We start from the raw sequence: 15,639 nt of genomic DNA, 5'->3' as shown, positions 1-15,639 counted from the left end.
TAAATTATATATTATCTTTATAATTAACTATATTTAATATTTTTCATCCTTATATTATTTAGATTCTTATTTCATATACTTATGAAAGTGAAACATTTAACTTCATTGCTTCTCATGCTGTCAACTTTGTTGATTGAAATATCATAAAGCTTATCACTGAGCATATGCTGACTTTAACTCAGTTAAATTTCTCATTGAGCACATGTGGTAGAGTTGACGATATAAGAAAAAACGAGATTAGATATTTCACTTTCATAAGTATAGAAATCTCAATATAACTAAAAAATATATAAAATTTAAAATACTGAATATAACTAATTATATGAATAATCTATAATTAATCATAATTTATGACTGATTATTGATTTTTGTCGTGAAACACATGTCTGTCTCATTAGGTGGGCATATATCCATCATGATAGGACCACGAAGATCACATGCTCATCAAATCCATGATGTTGGTCAACTAGGCTTATCCTAAACTTGTGGTATGTGATAATCACATACACCACTAATGCAGATGATCTATGTAATTGGTAGAAAGATTCAGAGCCATTGATGAATAAAAATGTTTAGTTATTTTTTTTTCTTTCCAATCTTTTATATTGTTCATTGAAGCCAACCATCCAAAGTTCCTAACAGTTTTAAACTGTGCTGGACCTTTACCCGTGGGATTGATGCATTCTGTCCTATCCGTAATGCTCTGCATAAAATTAATGGATCACATTACTGTAGTTATCGCTATGATAAGACTTGCAGACTCACAACATGTGCATTAAGAAACCCTTTGTTGCTCCAATTGAAACTCCAACAGGTAGGAGCAACAAAGGAAGAAAGCTTGAATGCTTCAAATGAGGTCGTAGCTTTGCCCAGCCTCTGAGATCATCTCTATCTACATTAGGTGGATGCTTCCTTGCACGTTACAGCAACGTTCCTTCTGATACCTGCGGCATATGCTTGAGCTTCTACTCCTTAAATTCCAGTGGCCTTCACCCTTCACCCTTCACCCTTCACCCTTCACCATATCTTGTTCTAACCATGGGAAACAGCACTGCCACCGGAGCTCTCTCCCCTCTCCCAATCGATACATCCTTTAGGCTTCCGTCTCCGTTGCCATCTTGGCCACCGGGTATCGATCCGCTAAATATTTTGTTCTTGATCTTGTTCTGCCTTCTCTCTTGCTTGATTACTTGATGTATGTTGGAGTTTAGGTGGAGAGTTTGCCGAAGGGAGAATAGATCTTGGAGGTCTAGAGGTGCGCCAAGTCTCCACATTCACCAAAGTTTGGGCTGTGCGTGGAGGAGGGCAAGAGGATCTCGGTGCAACCTTCTTTAGGCCTTCGCCAGTTCCCCCCGGCTTCTCGGTGCTGGGTTACTACGCGCAACCAAACAACCGGCCTCTCTTTGGCTGGGTTTTGGTCGCGAAGGACACCGGCAATGGCGACGCCCTTGCAAAGCCAACGGACTACACGCTTGTTTGGAGCAGCGAGTCTTCTACCATCAAACAAGACGGTCGTGGCTACTTCTGGCTGCCGACACCGCCTCAAGGCTACGCGGCGGTCGGTCTTGTAGTCACAAACTCGTCGGAGAAGCCGTCGGTCGAGGAGATCAGGTGCGTGAGGAGCGACCTAACTGATCAGTCCCAGAGCGACGCGTACGTATGGAGCACCGATGGATTCAGTGTCAATGGCTTAAGACCATCTACAAGGGGCATCAAAGCACTTGGCGTATCGGTTGGAACGTTCATAGCCCAAGCAAACGGAGCTACGACTGCCACAAGTTTGGCTTGTCTGAAGAACAGGGCATCCAACTTCACTTCCATGCCAAACCTGATGCAGGCGGAGGCTCTCATGAAAGCTTACTCACCATGGATCTACTACCACCCGGATGAGGAGTACCTCCCCTCATCCGTGAGTTGGTTATTCGACAACGGAGCTCTCCTGTACCAGAAAGGAAACCAGAATCCTACTCCTATCGGCTCCGATGGCTCGAACCTGCCTCAGGGGGGTTCAAACGACGGCGCCTACTGGATAGATCTTCCCGTCGATGGCGGGCGGAGAGATAAGGTCAAGAAAGGAGATCTTTCCAGCACGAAGGTATACCTTCAAATCAAACCCATGCTCGGTGCGACCTTCACCGACGTGGTCATATGGATCTTCTACCCCTTCAACGGGCCTGCAAAGGCTAAGGTGCAGTTGCTCAGCATCCCGCTGGGGAAGATAGGGCAGCACGTTGGTGACTGGGAGCACATGACGCTAAGGATAAGCAACTTCAATGGGGAGCTATGGCGGGTCTACTTCTCCCAGCACAGCTCCGGGACATGGGTGGACGCTTCCCAGCTAGAGTTCCAAGAAGGAAACAAGCCTGTGGGGTACTCTTCCTTGCATGGCCACGCCATGTACGCGAAGCCAGGGCTCGTGCTGCAAGGGGATTCCAAGCTGGGCATTGGCATCAGGAATGACACCGCGAAGGGGAGCGGGATCGACAGTGGAGGCAGCTTCGAGGTGGTGGCGGCAGAGTATATGGGGTCGGCGGTGTCCGAACCCGCATGGCTCAACTACATGAGGCAGTGGGGACCGACGGTGAGCTACGACATCGCGAATGAGCTCAAGAAAGTAGAGAAGCTGCTGCCTAAAAACCTCAGGTCCAAGCTCGAGAACATCATCAAAAGTCTTCCTGCGGAAGTTCTTGGGGAAGAAGGGCCTACCGGACCAAAGGAGAAGAACAGCTGGGCAATGGACGAGAAGTAGTTGTTTGCACTCCTCAATGTACGATATCTTACTACTACTTGCATGATGAAGTCTGACTTATGACTTACGTACATGCATAATAATGCTGATTAGTCTTCTCATTCCCACATGGATCATTTCAACAGCAAATTCACATTGTTAGCCGTCCTTGTGGCTACAAAGGACACCATTGGATTATTAGGTCATTTAATAGAGCAGAGTTGGTGGTGAGAACAATTGGCTCCACTGGTATGATGGTAAAATATTTCTTGGAAATATTGACTACATTAAATGGTTACTAAAATAAAGTTGATGATAGCTCATGAGTTGTTCTAACAATTTAGTCTGACATATTAATCAATAAAGTAGATTGAGTTTTGTAGTTAGGTCTGGAATCGATCGTTGCTTTGAAATTTAATAATTCAACCACCTTACTCTATATTCTCTGTATTGATCCACATAAAAAATAAAAATAAAAATAAAAATCAGGATATTTCAAGTGGATTTATTTGTTCATGTTGAACGCTCAATCTTTGAACAAAATTATTATTATTGATGTTAAAATAATAGACATGTTTTAATAATTTAGAACATATCAATTAATTTAATAAGATTTATCAAACTATGATATATTACTAAGTACGAGGGATATATACTGATCCGATATGAAATAGATATGAGTGGTACATTTATATACCTGCATGTATCATCTGTTGATATACTCAATGTAACTCGATACTTGTCATATCAATAATTGCTCCGTATATCAATACGGACTGATAAAAAGAACTATTTGTTTAATTAGAATTGAATCTCCCTGATTCAAACTTATGAACTCAAGATAAAGACATAGTATAAATTATTTTAACATGTACATTTATATACCTGCATGTATCATCTGTTGATATACTCAATGTAACTCGATACTTGTCATATCAATAATTGCTCCGTATATCAATACGGACCGATAAAAAGAACTATTTGTTTAATTAGAATTGAATCTCCCTGATTCAAACTTAAGAACTCAAGATCAATCATAGTATAAATTTTTTTAACATGTACATCATATAAGGCATAGTTTAACAATGTGCATCACATGTAAGATAAAGACAAACAAGGAGCTAAAACCAAAATGACTTAATAATAATATATTTATTTAAATATATAAATTAACTAAATTCTCCTCTAATATTTGAAACGAAACTAAATTAAATATTAATATCCTTATCAAAATCCAAACTATAATTTAGGATCACCTTAGTAGCGCATGTGATACTCTTAACCTTATTAATGAGTAATTTTTTACTCAAATATTATATTATACATAATACTAAGTCTATTACACTATTTTCTATCCATATATCATCCAATTGGATAATCGATGTATTAAATTTATGAATTTAAGTAGTTAATCTTAAATATTTAAGTTAAAAGAGATGATAGACTAAACTATAGTTCTATTAATCCACCTCTCATAAGATGTGGAATGAGATCGGGTGTTACAGATAAATGAGACATATTTCTTATAACACGTGTAATATTATTGTTAGCTCTAGAGATAAAGGATAATCTTATTGGCTGGTTTGTATGTGAATTTAATAAAACTTAATTATGTATTCACAATATTAAGCTATTTAGATTTCTACTACAACAATTTTAATTTCTATTTTTGTTAAAGCAAGAACACTAAGGCCACAAAACAGACTTTTAAGTGCTAAGATGTTATATACTTTGTTTGACATGAGTATTGCAATCTAAAATTTCAACTTAAAATTTTAATAGATTCTAAAGTTACCCATTGATAGCAAAAGGTCTACGATACTAACGATCATTTTTAGATTTAAAACAAAGGAGGAGGCAATGTCTTAAATTAAAAAATTGGAAAATTACTCAAGCTAAGGAAAATGATATCTAACCACAATGTGGAGCTTAATCTCAAACAATTGAGGATTTAGGTTGATGAGTGTGCCAAAACTCAACTACTACGGCAAGATTTTTGAATCAATATTTTTTTGTCTTTGTGGCACAAAGACAACATGACCTATATATTTTTAACATAGGATCATCTAAAAGCATAAGCTAATATTATTTTAACCATATTTTTGTTTAAATGTCTTTATATTTGACAACACAAGCTAATGACAAACTATAACAACTTGGAATAGAAAGAATTAGATAAAACAACAAGACATGACTGAATGCTGTCATGTCCTATAAAATTTGGAATGTCGTCACCGTTGGCTTTGGAAAAGGAGAACATACTTCTTTATTCGATCTTGTCAACTTATGTTGACAACCATATATATATATATATAAATATATATGCTTACATACAGTCACCGTTGACTAAATGTATGTATTTATACTTTAAAATTTATGCTTATCATACACTTACATATCCAAATGCTAAAAACTCACATATAGGTCAGTGTTGTTGATCTCTGTCTTGTCCTCTATTATAAGTAATTTATAAATTGACACTATAATTTATATTAATATCACTTGTGAACTCATTAAAATGTTAAGATACTAGGGCTATGTATGAGAATATATATATATAATAAATATTAAATGTACAATTGGAGAAGTGCATTTGACTGAATGTGTAGTCATAAAATGCATTAAGTATTTGATAAATAGTACATTAAAACTATATTTTAAATATGCATTGAAATAAGTAAATTTTAGTAAATTATATTTCAAAGGTTAATTAAATATTTTATGATAAATTTATCTTTCTAATATTTTTAAAAATTTTTAAAGATGAATATTTTTTTTATTTAAATTAATAAGTAAAATAAAAAAAATGAATATAAGTATGCAATCTATAAAGAAATTCGTATGACCAAAATATATAATAAATAAAAATATAATCAAATATAAAAATATACTTAAAACATAAAAATAAAAAAAATCATCTTATAAAAAATATAAATCATATTAGTTTCTCATTAAATTATTTTGATTCTTTTTTAAATTTTAGATAAAGTCATAGGGTGCCTTTGAAACTTAAAAAAAATACATTAACATCATCATTTAAATATTTTCAATACAACAATTTTTTTTAAAAAAAATAATAAATACTAGTTCATGTTTGAAATATGCATTAGTCTCTCAATGCAAATTTTAAATATGTTCCAACCCTACAAGTATTAAGTAGTGGTGGTATAAATGGATATTTGATGGCTAATTGTATTATTATCTCAAAATTTATATGATTAATATGTTATTTTATTTTATTGTAAAAGATAAAATAACTAAGGTGTGACTCGAAGTACGAACCTTAATTTTTAATAAGCAGATTTCATACATCACATTTTTCAGAACTTTTGGAAGCACATTTCCGTAAAACAAGCTACGAAGAGTACCATAACATAACATAAATGCGTGTGGGCCCCTGGGACACAACCAGGGGTGGGGCCCACTTGACTCCTCCCGTGCTCGATCGGCTTTCGCGCTTCCCACGACCGTACAACAACTTGTGGTTAGGAACAACGATCGGCCGCCGGTTTCTGGAATCGACACCACTACCGAAGTAGTGCTTTAACCATCCGATGACGATCGGGCGACCGGTGACCGGTAGGTGAGGTGTCATCGTGAACTATTATTTTATGGTGGCATTCGTTTGAAGAAAGGAACATGGTAACCTCTGTCGATTCCTATGATTTGTTTGGGTGAGACTTCCACTGAAATCTTCCTGTGGTGCATGATATGATATGCTCGTAGTAATTATTTTTAACATAAATATCTAATTATATATATATATATATATATATATATATATATATATATATATTAACAGTTTAATTTGATTCAGCAACATGATGCTCCATCAAGTTGATCTTCCATCACCTTAAAGATATTATTCGATTATTCTTTCCTCGATATTCATTCAAAAAAATATATATTATTATTATTTATTAAAAAAATATATAATTATTTTTTTTATTATCATAGTGTTCAAATATTCAAGTAGACTGACATAAATATATAAGATTTCGGGTATATGTCCTAAACTTCAATTTAAATGACTAAATTTCAAGGAATATATCCATAACTTTATATTTAATGTATATATGCAAGTTCAAATTATGGTAGGTGAGGAGGAGTGAGGCCCCTCGAGATTCATTACACGCCCACAAAAGCGTCCCCCTTTCTCTCTGCTGCGCTGCGCTTCCCCTCAGAATCCTACATCTGTTTCTTTGGTGCGTCGGGGCTGTGCTGTAGCACACTATCTCCTCAGCTCCGTACCTTCTGACCTTCCGCTTCTCGCCCCCTGATAAAGCGCGCGCTCTCTCTGCCCCTTTCGAGGGGTTTAAGGCTTCGTGGTCGACCCCGATGTTTCCGCCCTCGAAAGGGTCTCATAGGGAAGACGATTATATCGGCCTGCTTTATCGGTCGCCTTGCAAGTCAAGTCAGGTGCTGCTTTTTTCCATCTCTTTCTTGTTTTCTCTCTTCCTGCTTGTTGATTTATTCGGATGAAGGTTTGTTTAAAGCTTAGAAAGTCAAAGCTAGTTGTCTCGATGAGGATGAAATTGATCGTGTTGGTTCGCGTGGTATTTGGAGATTTGAACGACCTTGTATTGGAGATGATCGATGTCTTCTTTTTCATTTATGCTGCTGGTAGTAGAGTTATTTTAGGGTGTTCATTCTGGGTCTTTGTTATGTGGACGGATGCAAAGTGAAACCTTAGTTGGGGTTTGTCGTGTCGACCGTACTAGCCCAAGTAGATGAAAATTTTCAGGGATTCTCATTTTGAGATTAAGAAATTCAGGACTGTGGTGATTTTTGCAGTTTGTGTGTGGTGAGCCTGTTGCTAAACTTCGTATGACGACAAAGTGAGATTGACTTTTCACTCAGAATTTGAGTCATGGCACGAATTATTCACAGTGAATAATGAATCAAACCGCTTGCTCTAGTCATATTATGTTAAAAAGTTATTGCACTTAGGACGAAAGATATATAAAGAATATTGTTAACAACTAACATGCTCTGTAATAATCACTGCACATATAATTGATGGCTTACTTGACTCTTGTTTGGTCGATCACATCAATGCTGAATCCTTGACTCTCAATTTGTACCTTTAAATATAAACTATTGGCAAATAAATTCGTAATAATGTTCGGAACTGTCATGCAAAGTTTGGATGATCAAGATGAGATTCGGTATTGGCACTAAACTTTAGAACTGGAATCAAATTGTTTGAGTTGAATAGTTGGATAGAAATCGGTCAAATTAATTAACATTGACAAGTTTTTGTCCAAGAACAACTCTATCTATTTGATTGGGTGGAGCTTGTTTGGCATCTGTGATAACTGATCATTGTTGCTTAGGATCAACTGGAATTGGCTTGGGGTTGTATGGGATTGAATTGTGATAGGACAAAATCCTTCAATTGAGATCTATGCTATTGTAAGTTGATCGTGAGTGGTCAATCTTGGTTGTACCTTGAGCTAACATTAGCATCACAACAAATTCAAGTGTACCACTTATTTAAATACCATGATTGGGTTTGCCACATGGGACTTGAATTTTCCATGGAACACCAAAGGCCAATCAAGCCGTTTTTATCTGCTCTTGTACTTTTACCAATATTAGAACTGAGGGTTCTAGTCTTCTAGAGTGCCTTGTATTTTGATTTGAAAATCATGGCTGATTAAGGAAATTAAACATAACATTATGAATACAATGACAATTTTAGATGTTCGATGATTACACAGAAAACCATATGAAGTGTCGTATTCCACATTGCAGCAAATATTTGCTATGGCACATGGTTGTCCCATATTTATTTGATTTGTTCCTTGTCCCCTCCCATGACTTTGTCTACGATGAATATTTGATCCTGTGCAATTCTCAAGATCTGTAGAAGTCATGACTAAGTATTGTTGCCTTTGTCTAATTTATGCAAATCCACCTTTGTAGCATTAGTAGTAGATTGTAAGACAATATATCAGTCAATATTATCATATTTTATGACATGGAAATATTGGTATATACAAGCTTGCATTTTCATATTTATTGACATGAAACTATCAGATGTCATGCTCTCCCTTCCTCAAATTCTTGATGTTCTTATTAGGCCACTACTATATGTTTCAAGATCCTCTTTCAAGGCCCTGGTCAGTACCCAAAGAATCCTTGCTTATTGTAACATGACTAGTTACCTAAACAAAACCCGAGTCTATTGCATTTATGGATGGGCTTTGATTAAGGTGCATGTAACAGTTTTTAAACTGTGAAATCAACCACCTAGCCAATGCAGAAATTTATATTGCACTCCTAACAACTTATTGAGTGGTGCCTATCACCTATTAAAGTGGGGACACATTACTCCCGTAGAAGATCTGTACCTACTTACCCCGTGTGCTTGCTTGCATGGACTTGTGCCCCCTTGGGCCAACCCTACATCTAAGCGCTAGGTCACACATGACTAGCTCCATTGTAGTCAACTTGTTGCGAAAGTTTCATTTACATAATGTTTGATCAACATTGGCCTAATTTGCGTTGGGCTTGAGTAGCACTGAGCCACCATGTTTGCCCGGATCCGAACTGTGCATCAGTTGGGTCCATATTGGATCTATCCTGCTAATGTTTGGTGTGACACTAGTCCCCTTTTCTAGATTAATGTGTTTAATTCCAAATTTTAATTTCAAAATTCGAAATTCAACATCCGAACGTAATTCATGCTAAATAATTTATTAATCATAACATCAATGTAGTTCATCAACCATCAACTCATGATGCAAAATATCATAGTAATTTATTTTATTATATATAATCAATAACATTTAACTTTAAAACATGAAACACATGCATAACTTATTTCTCCAACTTAAAATTAAATTAGTGAATAAAAATTCTAATATACATAAAATAGATAAATATACTCACAACTATGAAAATATAATTAATTGACAAATGACTAATTTTGGAAATTATTTAAAATCACCAGAACATGAAGAAATCTTACCTAATTCTTTAAGGCAATGCCAACCCTCTTCCTTTCCCGTTCAGTCCCACCTACAACTTTCCTTTGACATGGGATATAGTCCTCTTTAATGGGACCATCCAATGTGAAACTATTTCTTGGTACACATCTATTTCTTGTTCAAGCTTTACAATTAATATAGGTTAGAGATTTGAGATGACTTATAGTTGTTTGTTTCTCCACCTTCTCAATAACTCATTGTATAAAGCTTGTGTAAAACAGCATCATACAGTGTATAGGCTTTAGGTGCATCTTGTGAATCTACTTTGCTCATGCTTTTGAGTAATCAATATTGGTCATTTTTTTATGCTTTTGATCTATGTATTGATTTCGTACTTGGTTCCTGATTGTGATGTTAAATTTTGTGCTCTAGACAAACAAACTTAATTCTTTGGTTACGACTCGTGGTAGTGTGACAAAAACCATTTCTACATGATATCTTTAGCTAACATGTAATACTGAATCATACTGTTAATGTGGAAAATCTTTTTTTTTGGTTCTTATCTCAGTTGTTTGGATGTTCCTTTAATTAGTTTATCGTTTTGTTTGTTTTTCGTAGATTTCCCTTAAATCTTGATCTGCCAGTTTTATGGTATAAGCACAAAGTACCTGTTGCATCTTCTTGTCAACTGTGAAGATTATTTAACCAGATGGTTCCGGGAAAGTGGGAGAGAAGTATATTTTTACTTGTACTTTTGTTCGCAAATGCATCAGGTAGTCTATTTTCCATTTGGCTTTTTGAACGAGAAGCAACAATTTTTTTTTTGTATGATGCACATAAGATTAGAATCTTCTCAAAATACATAAACTCTGACTCTCAAATGTTTCTTGGTATAGACAACTAACACTTTGATTTATTTGAGCTCAACTGTATGATGTGTTGGTACATATCATTTATAATTTAATATGTGCATTTTGTATTGTTTCACTTATTTGCTTTCTGGACCAGTGGTTCCTGTTGTCTTGGGTCTGTGGCATTGCTCCTCCTAGAGTTGATTTCGTTCCTTCAGGGATTTTTTTCCTCACAGTAGGAAAGAACCATTGTGCAGTTCATGGTTCTCTTGTGCTGCAATTTTTCAACATATTTCTGTTTTCCAATGAACAAGGGTCCTTTCCTTCCAAATTCAATAAAAATAATCTAAATAAACTGTTTCCTTTAGTTTTTGGTTGTTCAATTCTATGAAAAAAACTTAATTTAGAACGTGCAACTCTCTTCGATCTTTTCCCCTTGTATATTGATTTTGAAAAGCTATAATTTACCCACTCGTGGCTTGGCCCAATTTTATGTTGCCTACTTGTGATTCAAAAAGTGGCACTAACTCCACCTAAGATCTGGTCACTTGGCCTTTATGTCTTCCGCTACCCACAATATGTATGCATTGGGGTTTATGCTCTTCCTGATTTTAACCCTTAAAGTGTTGAACGTTTATAGCCTCCAATTTTAGACCTCACAGAAGAGATCAGAGTCCAGTTCCATCAATTTGGAGATTGCCTAGGGCTAAAATTGGGGAAGAAAGCCTCAAACCTTGATGTACATGCAAGGGTTTTGGAGCCCATTCCATCAATTTTGGGGAGTGCAGGCTATTCAGGGCTAAGATAAGAGAGGAAGGCATCAAACCCTGATGTATGTGCCATTTACATGCTATCATTTATCATTAGGTGAACAATGAAAAACTAAAGTATCGACAAACCATACCTTAGATGGGCAAAATGCTACTTTTTTCCTTTTCAAATTGTTTGCCCAACGACTATTGTTAGGCAATATGAAAGTGGCCATACCACTAGTGTTCAAACTGTATTCTTCCAATTGTTTGTTCTTTTTATTTGCAGGAAAGATAATTGGTCCAATCAATTTTTATATGGTATAAGCTAAAACCTGTCATTTGGAGAAGATTTTGCCCTTGTACATTCAGTTCATTTAGCTGGTTTTTGTATGGGTGTATTCAGACTTCGAGAAGTGCTCAGCATTTATTTTTGTCTTTGAATTTACTTTAATTCTTCCTCTTATTTCTGCTGCAAATTCAGGTGTATATGTTGGAATTAACATTGGCAACATGGTGTCGAACTTGCCATCTGCAGCAGATATAGTATCAATTCTTAAAACACAGCAGATCAAGCATGTACGCTTGTTTGATGCAAACCACCAAATGCTGGGTGCCTTAGCAAACACTGGAATAGACGTTATGCTTGGTGTTCCCAATGACCAGTTGCTACTGATAGGAAACTCTCGGTCAGAAGCAGCAGATTGGATCAACAAAAATGTTGCTGCGTTTGTTCCAGAAACTAACATAACCTATATAGCTGTTGGTAATGAGATCCTGACTTCAATTCCTAATGCAGCTCTTGTTCTTGTCCCTGCTATGCAATTCCTCCAGTCTGCTCTTGTGGCATCCAATCTAAATTCACAGGTCAAAGTTTCAAGTCCACTATCCATGGACATGATCCCAAAATCTTTTCCCCCATCTACTGCCACCTTCAACTCATCATGGAACTCTGTGATGTCTCAGTACCTCCAATTTTTAAAGAACACAGGATCTCCTTTAATGGTAAATGCACAGCCATACTATGGTTACATTAAAGGACAAGGAATATACCCACTGGAGTATGCTCTTTTCCAGCCCTTAAATCCAAACAATCAGATTGTGGATCCCAACACAAATTTCTACTACACCAATATGTTTGATGCGATGGTTGATGCTGCTTATTACTCGATGCAGTCACTCAATTTTACTGGTATCCCTGTAATTGTGACAGCATCTGGATGGCCATCACAAGGTGGGGCAAATGAGTCGGATGCTACCGTCGACAATGCATTGATCTACAACAGCAATCTTGTCCATCGTGTGCTAAATAATTCTGGTACTCCAAGTCAACCAACCACAGCAGTTAGCACATATATCTATGAATTGTTCAATGAGGATCTCCGACCTGGACCTGTTTCGGAGAAAAACTGGGGGATATTTTTTTCAAATGAGACTGCTGTATATTCTTTGAGTTTTGGAAATCAAGCTGTGTCTAAACCAGACCCAACAGGTTTGGTTGGGGTATTTTGTGTGGCAAATCCCAGTGCAGACTCCAATGCCCTGAAGAAGGGCTTAGATTGGGCTTGTGGACCTGGTGAGGCAAATTGCACTGCTATCCTGCCAGGAGAGCCGTGCTATGATGCGAGCAATCTAGTTGCCCTTGCATCTTATGCGTACAATGATTACTACCACCGAATGAAGGCAAGTGGTGGAACGTGCAGTTTTGGTAACACAGCCATGATCAGCTCTACAAATCCTAGTAAGCTTCTTTGAACTTCACGTGTAACCTCTTGAACTTCACCAAATATTTTGCTTCTTGATGAAGCAATCTACATGGATATAACTGCTTATGGGCTTTTATGTCTTTCTTATGACGTGGATATTTGTTAAGATATTCCTTTTAGTAAGAGTCATAGCAACTAAATAAGCCAAAACAATTCTCACCAGTTAGTAAATGCCTTTGTTTCATTCAGATACTTTTTTTGATACTAATGCAGCACTGATTAGGTTACTACGACACTATCGTCACCTTTATTTCATGTCCATCCTTTACTACTGTGGCGCTTGCACAATACATCCTTCCTTTGCTGCCTGTATCTCCAGCCATTTTAGTTTTGGTAGCCTCTCTTCAACTCTACTAGCCAATAACTAACCACCCTGCTGACTGCAAACCTACAGTACTGATCATGCAAAAATTGGTACTCATCATGATGTTTCTCTCATCCTATATCATTGCCAGCTTCTTCTCTGATGCCTCTGCGACTACCTTTATACAATTGGTTGACATGCATGTTCCCTTTGGTTGGTTCAGGTATGAAGTGTCCGTGAACAAAATTGTGGTTGCTTGTTCCTGATCTTCCAATTCGGTTCTTTTGGTATCAATTACCCGAAATTTTAATTACAATTTCCCAGCAAAATGTTAGGATGGGTTGGTCCTTATAGCAGCAACATGCATGGCTGTTTCTTGTCCTTTGAATTACTTTTGTTTAATTTACTAAACATGATATCATACTTATGAGAAATTAAATTAACATATTTAGCAACAACATTTTTGTTTTATTCAGATTTAACTTGACATCTTAGAAAAATACTGGTAATAGTAAATCCTCTGATTACTAGTTTCCTTCTTTTCCCCTTCAATTATAGTGGAATCTGTTGGCTGGTTTTTTGCTTTTTCATGAGTCAAATAACCAAAAATCTGGGTCATTATAACATGATTATTTGTTTAATATTGTGTTTCTTTTCCTGGATATGCAATGCAAGATCTATCTGCAAAGTTATTGACATATAAAATAGACACTAAATTTGCACTGAATCATTTTGAAGTAGTGAATACTAATGTTACCATTCAAGACTGTATACTCTAGTAGCATATATATATATATATATATCATTTGAAATAATTTTACACTGTCATATTTTGTAACTTCATGAAACAGGAAGTTCAAACTTCATAGTACTAACCTGAATATGAAGGTCAAGCATCTTGTTGGCAGTTCCATATAATTTTCATTTGCAAATCTTTTTTTCTCTTGAATAAGTATCTTATGTTTCTGACCTGCTAGCTCAATTTAAGCCTGACTGATATAAACATAACGAGCCATATAAGCTGTCAAATGCACATCAAACTGAAATCAGCTCAAAGTTTTTTATACCTAAATTTCTTAACAACGTATCTATAAATTTATAAGTGACAACGGGGTTCTGTGACTTCCTCCCCTCAACAAACATGGAAATATCAACCAAAAAGTTTTATCAACCAAAAACATGTTGGAGGTAATTAGACAAACAGTTTGGTTCTGGGAATCTGATAGTTGACATCCATTTTTCAGATAACAAAAGCTTGTTCATTGAACATGTTGTGTTACGGTTCATAATTAATGAACCCCTTTAGGATATTACTGTGTTGTGTTTGTTTTTAGATAGAAGTCTAGTCTATTTTTTTCATGGGTTCATATTTTGGCAAACGGTTGTTGCGTGAGATTATTACTGGAAATGAGATATATTCTAAATGTTCTTGCGCTTCAGCTTAGTTTTGAATGCACATCATCTTTGCTATGAATTCTAATCTGGCGTTTCTTTTTCCTTATGGGTGCACTTGTAGGCCATGGATCATGCATCTTTGCTGGAAGGTGAGTGACTGTATTAGCTAGCTTAAGCACCAAGTTCTTGCATTCTCTTCTTGTTTCACTAACGGTTTTGAATTTTGGTTAAAACTGCAGCTCAGGACCGAGCAACAGCACCGATTCCAGCTCAGCTTTTGGCCCTTCCATCTCTTATGGCGTCGCTCAAAAACTTCAACTCCTCTGCCTTGCTCTCATACTTCAAATTGTATTGTGCTATCTATTTGATATTTAAACGTACATTTGTTGTAAATCGTCTTTTATTTTCTTTGCAAAGAAGATGAGGGCAGGGTGTATCCCGCACCCATCATCTGACATGTAGAGTCCAATTGCTCATACCTCAGGTGTTTAGTTTTTCCATTCTTCGTATGGTTTCTGATGGTATGCCGACAATTTTGTTGCACGCAAAAAGCTGACTTAGAACCAGAATTTTGACGTGCATAAGAATTAGAATTGCTTCAGAAACTTCTCTTAATGGATCATTTGCCCGATCACACTTTCAAAGCCCAAAGCTGTTGAAGAAACATCTCCTGTTGCCATAAATTTCGAATTGAAAATTAGCTCATAATTGCTTCTCCGATCCTTTAGTTTGGAACCAAATGCTGCTATGACCTCAGTTTACTCATTTCCAACATGATCATTTAAAGTCGGTGAATTCTCACACCACCAAAACCAATGTGCTGTTGCCCCTGTGAGATTTTGTTGATGCCATGGGCAGATATCAGAAAAGCAAATTATCACATGGACCAATTTAGTAGCACATTCTTTTAG

At 36.4% G+C, this 15,639-nt stretch overlaps 2 protein-coding genes across 4 annotated transcripts; both read left to right on the top strand.

Moving 5' to 3' along the window:
* The first annotated feature begins 769 nt into the window (after positions 1-769).
* On the top strand, positions 770-3,046 carry LOC103975261 (hypothetical protein At1g04090). Its single transcript, XM_065096748.1, has 2 exons — positions 770-1,129; positions 1,212-3,046. Exons 1-2 carry the CDS (start codon positions 1,039-1,041, stop codon positions 2,747-2,749), a joined length of 1,629 nt encoding a protein of 542 aa, XP_064952820.1. The 5' UTR covers positions 770-1,038; the 3' UTR covers positions 2,750-3,046.
* Positions 3,047-6,834: 3,788 nt separating this feature from the next.
* Positions 6,835-15,228, top strand: LOC135584053 (glucan endo-1,3-beta-glucosidase 4-like). 3 transcript variants are annotated; one of them, XR_010484656.1, is made up of 6 exons: positions 6,835-7,147; positions 10,282-10,436; positions 11,748-13,004; positions 13,557-13,620; positions 14,850-14,877; positions 14,968-15,078. XR_010484656.1 is itself a non-coding variant. In XM_065096746.1 (5 exons), exons 2-5 carry the CDS (start codon positions 10,373-10,375, stop codon positions 15,101-15,103), a joined length of 1,485 nt encoding a protein of 494 aa, XP_064952818.1. In that variant the 5' UTR covers positions 6,835-7,147; positions 10,282-10,372; the 3' UTR covers positions 15,104-15,228. The 3 variants fall into 3 exon arrangements, 2 of the variants coding, with proteins under 2 accessions (XP_064952818.1, XP_064952819.1); XM_065096746.1 differs by lacking the exon at positions 13,557-13,620 and having other exon boundaries at positions 14,968-15,228; XM_065096747.1 differs by lacking the exons at positions 10,282-10,436; positions 13,557-13,620 and having other exon boundaries at positions 14,968-15,228.
* The last annotated feature ends 411 nt before the right edge of the window (positions 15,229-15,639 follow it).

Source organism: Musa acuminata, chromosome BXJ2-2 (assembly GCF_036884655.1).
Source record: "Musa acuminata AAA Group cultivar baxijiao chromosome BXJ2-2, Cavendish_Baxijiao_AAA, whole genome shotgun sequence".
Classification (NCBI taxonomy): domain Eukaryota; kingdom Viridiplantae; phylum Streptophyta; class Magnoliopsida; order Zingiberales; family Musaceae; genus Musa; species Musa acuminata.
This window is presented reverse-complemented; position numbering and strand designations above follow the sequence as displayed.

Bases quoted from the DNA above. Each gene is read 5' to 3' on its own strand.
- LOC103975261 (XM_065096748.1), top strand. From the start codon at position 1,039: ATGGGAAACAGCACTGCCACCGGAGCTCTCTCCCCTCTCCCAATCGAT. The intron at 1,130-1,211 runs GTATCGATCCGC...GTTGGAGTTTAG, and splicing joins GTTGCCATCTTGGCCACCGG to GTGGAGAGTTTGCCGAAGGG.
- LOC135584053 (XM_065096746.1), top strand. From the start codon at position 10,373: ATGGTTCCGGGAAAGTGGGAGAGAAGTATATTTTTACTTGTACTTTTG. The intron at 10,437-11,747 runs GTAGTCTATTTT...CTGCAAATTCAG, and splicing joins TTTGTTCGCAAATGCATCAG to GTGTATATGTTGGAATTAAC. The intron at 13,005-14,849 runs GTAAGCTTCTTT...GTGCACTTGTAG, and splicing joins GATCAGCTCTACAAATCCTA to GCCATGGATCATGCATCTTT.